We start from the raw sequence: 6,593 nt of genomic DNA, 5'->3' as shown, positions 1-6,593 counted from the left end.
GTGTTGTGTGTCAGAACAATGAGGCGAAAAAATATCACTTTTTCTACTCGGATTTTACGTTTTTTGTCTGATTTTAGATCAATTGTGTTAATACAGTAAAAATGAAAACATGACTGTAAATTCAGACACGTGAGGTTGTGCTGATGATACCAAACACGGCAAATAAATCGTTTTTAAAGGTGAAATGTAGAGGAAACATCAAAAGTAGTTAAAATGGCCAATTAAACCCTGGACCCCAGAGTGGTGAACATTTTTTTTTTAAGTAACGCAATAGTTACTTTTCAAGTAATTAATTACTTTTAGAATCTTGTAACTCAGTTACTTTTTTGAAGAAGTAACTAGTAACTATAATTAATTACTTTTTCAAAGTGACTTGCCCAACACTGTTAATGAGTGCTCCGTGCAGGAGAGAAACAAGTGGCAGTTGGAAGTGGTCGGTCACATTGGTGTGACTGAAACACTCCACTGCCTCCGACATAGTGTGGTTATGGAGCACTCTATGTTATCAGGGTCGCGGGGGGCTGGAGTCTCAGCTGTAATAGAGTGAGAGGCGGGGTACACCCTGGATGTATCGCAGTCTGTCGCAGGGCTAACACAGACAGACAGCCGTTCAGAATCACCCAGCGTACCTGGAGAGAACCTACACGAACTCCACACAGAAAGGCTCCAACCAAAAGACACCACAGAGTAAGTAGACTAGTTCAGACACTTAACACTTCACTAGCTAAACAACTAGCATTGGTGACGGCTAAACATCAATAGCACTAGGAGAATGACACTCTCCTGGTCATCATGGCTTAATGCTCTTTCAGCCTCGGGATCCACTCCTTCCTCTTCTGCCCTCCTGATGTTAATACACGTTTTCTGTTAACTCTGTTAAACGTTTTTTCTGCATCTAGAGACAATATTGTTGTGGGTTGCATCCTTCTCCCATACACTCTGCAGTATTGCTCTGTCTCCAGCCTTAGTGGTGCTGTGCTGATATTGTTCCCCTGCCACTGTGAGTACACCTTGGTTGGTTCTCTGGAGAACCATGTGCCTTCTATTTCTCGGGTATACCACACCAAGCGGCAGGCCAAGGCTCCGAGTCTTTGCTTGGCAGACTCAGTGACATTACGGTCTTGTCTCCCTACTATTAACACTAACAAAATGCACTCTAGTTTCTGTGATACTTTCTTGCTTGGCTGCTGCCTCTAAACATGCGTTGGTGGTTCTCGGTGTGCGGAGCTGGATGCTCGGGTATGTACTGTAATCTGATTGTTCTGTAAACTGTTTGAAATGTTGTTGTTGTTTTTAATGCCTTGGCTGTATTTTTAGGTAAATAGCTGCAAATAACTTTGTTGTCTGTAAAACTTGTACAAAGGTTTTTAAAATTTACAATTTATTTTGCATTTCAAGATACGAAAATGATTTATTGTATGTGTTTGTGGTTTTTACAGTAAAATATATAACTTTTTCTACTCTGGTTGTATGTTTTTTCTCTGATTTTAGATGAATTGTGTTAATACAGTATGTCAAAGTGAATAAATAACTGTAAATTCAGACATGTGAGGTTGAGCTGAAAAGAACGACACCAAACAAGGTGAGGTAAATAGTTTTTAAAGGTGAAATGTAAAATTAAAAGTAGTCAAAAATGGCAGATTATACCCTGGACCCCAGACAGTTAAATAGAAACAGACAGTTTTGCATTTTGCAGCTGTTTCCTGCTTATTACACAGAAACTACCAGAGGTAATAAAGTGGTAATAACTTAGAAATTACCACATTATTACATTCTTGTTTCTTTCTTGTTACCCTACTATTACCCATTTATTACCGAGCTGTGATAGAAAGTGCTAATGCTCTAATATATACAAACAACTCAGTTGTAAATAATGCAGTATATAACACAAACTAAATATATATGGTTGAAGTTGAAGTACCCATGTTATCAAACAGAAAACTTTGTTATTGCTGAGAGAAATTCCAAAAAAAATTCCACAGGCGGGAATGATTTCCTGTGTCATTCAGTGGGACAGTTGGGAAATCTCAGTCTCTCACTGAAGGTTTTCCTGAGGCTAGCATGCATGTCAGGAAGGGGGGGTATTGTCCAGCATTGTCCTTATCTTGGACACTCTGATACTACCTTAAGAAAGTCCAGTCCAGTTCAGTTTACTGGGTATTTATGCTCCTCCACAACAACCACATCGACTCCCTGAATTAAAACAGGGGTCGCAGGTTTCTTGATTCCTATAAAGTCTACAATCACTTCCTTGGTCTTTGCCACGTTGAGCTGCAGATAATTCTGCTCGAACCGCTTGACAAAGGAGTCGGCCAAAGCCTGGTACTACATCTCATAGCCCTTACTGATGCATCCAACATCAGAGTCATCAGAAAACTTCTGAAGATGGAGGTCTCTGTGCAGTGGGTGAAGTCTGTGGTGTAGAGGGTGAAGAGGAAGGGGGAGAGGACAGTCCCCTGTGTTGCTGATCACCTTGTCAGACGCACAATATTGAAAACCTGCATATTGTGGTCTTCCTGTCAGGTAATCAACAATCCAGGACACCAGAGAAGCATCCACCTGCATCGCTGTTAGCTTATCACCCAGGAGGGTCGGCCTGATGGTGCTGAATGCACTGGAAAAGTAAAAGATCATGACCCTCGCAGTGCTCGCCGGCTGGTCCAGATGGGCGTAGATGATTGAGAAGGCAAATGATGGTTGATGGTGTCCTCAACTCTACAGTAGCACTCGTAAGCAAAGTGAAGGGGACTCTGATGTGGCCTGACTATAGGTCGAATCTAATGATGAGTCTTTCCAGGGTCTTCATGACGTGGGAAGTCAGTGCCCCAGGTCTGTAATCCTGGGGGCCACTGGGACGTGGCGTCTTTGGTACAGGGACGAGGCATGATGTCTTCCACAGCGCTTGGGCCCTCTGTAGACCCAGGCAGAACAATTTCTGAAAGACTCCACAAAACTGGGGGCAGACGTGCCTGAGTGGCATCGTCTTCATTTGTCTTTGAACCTGGCTGTGAGTGAAAGTGACAAATGAGGGAGGTGTGTCAGGACTTTCACGGGAGGCAGTGGAGTAGCTGTGGATCGGAGGCTGACTACAGGTAAGTTAATAGGGGGGGTGAGCATTACCTGCAGTGTTGGATCTGTTGAAAAACACATTCAACTCGTTTGGTCTGCCCCCAACTCCCCTGCTGTTAGTGAATGCAGTGATGGTCTTCATGCCACTGCACACCTCTCTCATGCTGAGTTTCCTCTCTAGCTTTCTCTCAAAATGATCATTTGCCTCGCTGATCTTGCCCTTCAATAACACCTGAACCGTTCTCACCTCCTCTCTATTGCCCCCTCTGAAGGCCCTATGATGTCATTAGTCACCCATAGGTTATTATTTTAGTAACCATGGACAGTCCAAACTGGAACAATGGAGTTGGTGCAGAAGGTTATGTAATCAGTGATACACTCAGTAAGCCCACTCATGTCCTCACCGTGAGGCTCACAGAGTGTGTCCCAGCCCTGTAGTTCTGCCAAGGCCTCCTCTGACCATCTCCTAATGTTCACAGGCTCCCTCTTCACAATAGACACGTAGCAGGGTGAGGTGAATCAGGCTGTGACCTGACCTACCCAGTGGGGGAGGTAGGAGGAACTGTGTGTGTCCTTGACATTAGCATGCAGTAGGTCTAAAATTCTCTCCCCCTGGTGGGACAGACCACGTACTGTGTGAAAGTTGGCACCGTTGTGTCCAAGGTGACATGGTTTGTAACCGGGCTATGGCAGAGTGGAGAAGGTCAGATGCAGCTGTGGAGTTAGCAGAGGGAGGAACACAGACAACCACCAAGATCACAGTGGCAAATAATACAGCCAACAGCGCACAATCCAGTGTCCAGACAACTAATCAGTTCTTTGACTGTTATGTCAGCACAGCTACACCACCGGTTGTTAACAGAAGCATCAAGCCTGCCCCCTCCTTTCTACTTACCATTCGCAGCGCTGTCAGCCCGAACAGTGTGGAAGCTTTCCACAGATGCATTGTCATCGGGAATTTCCTGGTGCATCCCTGATTCTGTGAAGCACATCAAGCTACATTCCCAGTATTCCTTCTGACTCCTGGCTCCTCCATTTTATTTGGTAGCAACTGAACATTGGCCATTACAACAGACAAGAGACAGCTTAAGCTCCCTCGACTCTCTAGGTCTCACCGCAGGCGCCACGATCCCGTTCTTCAATGACAGTAACAGTTCTGCCACAACAAGGAGAATAAAAACTGTAAAACTGAGAAGTTTTAGAGAAAACTAATACAGTGAGCTCTGGGAATACTTAACCCAGCTTAATCCATCCCAGTCAGTATAAAAACACAGGACACTGTCTCATACTGTGTGAATACTTGTCCAGTATACTCAGGTATACTAAATTACCATCTGATGTGTGTTTGCGTATTTTTGTTTGTGTAATGTTGAATACACACACACACACACACACACACACACCAGGAGAAAAGATTTCCTCTCCTTTCACAGTGCTGCTGTAGCTGTGCTGACGTATTGAACCGTGCTGTCTGACATCAGCCTTGTGAGTCGTGTTTGTGCCACGCGTATGTTTGCTACAAGATGTGTTAAAATGTGTTGCTATGGCTAACCCTGTTCTCTGTTTTTCTGCTTATCTAACAGGGCAGCGAACGCCTCTTCTCTCTGACCATTTGGACGTACATGGAGACCCCCACTTGGCCAGGTCAGTGTGCCTGTGTGTCTGTTACACTGAGTCAAATGATCTGTATGTTCCAGGATTAGTGAGTTAACTGATACAATCTACTGCACGGCTACCACGGTGTGTGTGTGTGTGTGTGTGTGTGTGTGTGTGTGTGTGTGTGTGTGTGTGTGTGTGCAGCTGGCTGTCTTTGCAAGTGTGTCTGTGTGTGCACAGGGGGAGAATGTGCTGACTGCAGTCCTTTGGTTCTGGGCATGCCCATTAGAAGTGGCTATAAATCGTGAACGCAGTGCTCTCACTGTGTCAGCAGTCCAGCCAATGAATGGATATTAAACGCCACAAAAAAGCCTCTTTAATTCTGCCTGCATCCGCCACACCACTGCACACTCTTTGCCTCTTTCTCTTTATCTAGCTACCTATCTATCCATCCACCTTTTTTCTTTCTTGTTTTCACTTCTCGACCCCACCCCGCCCCCATCCCCTCAGCAACATAAAAAAGAAGTGGGTGCTTCAGCCCTGCCAAGCTTGTTGGGGTGAAAATATCCCAGTAAAGACTCGGGTATCTATTATTTAGCAATAGCTTCAACAAAATATTATTTACAGCTAGTTATATTGGCCTTTTCCTCAAAAAGATTAGCTTGTACATATTCCCCCTCACTATGTTGTTTATCAGCAGACAGGCGGGTTGTTTAAAGGGAGGAACTTGAGCGTTTGGGTGAAGAAGAGCACTGAAAGCATGGAAGAGCAGTTGTTATTTATTCAGAGACACTTGAAATATACTGTAATGTCTTCTTTTTGCCTGGGATCAAACCCTCAGTCGGGTGAGACTGTGTTGCAGTGTTTGGGTGGTGAACATCCAAACGCTTGTGACTGTTCGTGAGTGTTCGTGAGTGTTGTAGTGCAGACTCCTAACTGCTGGCAGTAAGCTCTCATTCCTAATGCTAACTGGATATTCTCTGCAACTCGCTGCTCGGCTCCAAACCTCCATGCTGTTCGATCATAAAAAATGTATTAGTATTTCGATTCAATTTTAGGTTCTGAAGCATGACCCTGGCTGTAGGTGTGGCCATCTGTGCTACTGGCACATCGATACCAATCTAATCGGAGCAGGAAAGATCAATGATAACCAGCTTAGATCAGTGGAAATGTAGAGTCGAGGAGGTTCGTCAGCAGCCTCGCTTGTTGCACACACACGCCAGAGTGTTTCAAAAGGGCTTCATTATGTTTGGTGACGAAGATTTTTGTGTTTGATGAGAACAAAGAGCAAATGCAAAGGGTTGAAGTGTAGAATGTAGTAATTAAAGCGCTCTGCACTGCCTCCACTTCCTCCTTCGTCTCTGTCCCAGTTTGGCCTGATTCTGCTTCCATCAGTGTTCATCAGCAGGCTGCTGACTGGGCCCAGTCACACTGACACAACAGCTAACTGGAAGGTTGTGTGTGCCTCAGTCAGATGCTCACTCATTTGTTTGATTCCTTTAAATTTAATTGATTTCACCGATTTGTCTATCGTCTTCATCATTAGTCTGTTTTGTGTATAGCACCTGCAGAGACATGGTGACAGGTTTTCAGGGACTGCTCTTCGACTGTGAAACTGAAAACAGCATAAACTAGAGAACTCATCACTGTGAGTGATATGCTACAGTGAGGCTGTGTCACTAGCTGTGAATGAGATGGAACCCTTCAGATTGGACAGGAGATTAGACGACCATCATATAAATATCTGAGATGTTTTTTTATTAAATAAGCAGAAACAGCTATTGGACTCCCCCAGATGTGTGGTATGACTCAGTGATCACTTTATACCAGCACCGCACATAATTGTGCAGAATTAGTCATGACACAGGTGCAGGTCTTGCAGGTCTGCAATCAAACTGCTGTTTCTTTCAAAGGTTTGACACAGTTTC

General features: G+C 44.4%; 1 protein-coding gene across 7 annotated transcripts in view; it reads left to right on the top strand.

The window, feature by feature from the left end:
* LOC146382158 (RNA binding protein fox-1 homolog 3-like) overlaps positions 1-6,593 on the top strand; it is a 530,501-nt gene that overhangs the window by 201,521 nt on the left and 322,387 nt on the right. For all 7 annotated transcript variants that reach the window (XM_084938515.1, XM_084938511.1, XM_084938507.1 and 4 more), the window contains exon 3: positions 4,653-4,713. In XM_084938515.1, the coding sequence (XP_084794641.1) occupies positions 4,692-4,713 (22 nt within the window). In that variant the 5' untranslated portion in view covers positions 4,653-4,691. The remainder of the gene's footprint in view (positions 1-4,652; positions 4,714-6,593) is intronic.

Source organism: Perissodus microlepis, chromosome 8 (assembly GCF_051167445.1).
Source record: "Perissodus microlepis isolate ML-2025 ecotype Zambia chromosome 8, ASM5116744v1, whole genome shotgun sequence".
In the NCBI taxonomy this organism is placed as follows: domain Eukaryota; kingdom Metazoa; phylum Chordata; class Actinopteri; order Cichliformes; family Cichlidae; genus Perissodus; species Perissodus microlepis.
The sequence above is the reverse complement of the archived record's forward strand: the minus strand, read 5'-3'. Positions and strand labels throughout refer to the sequence as shown.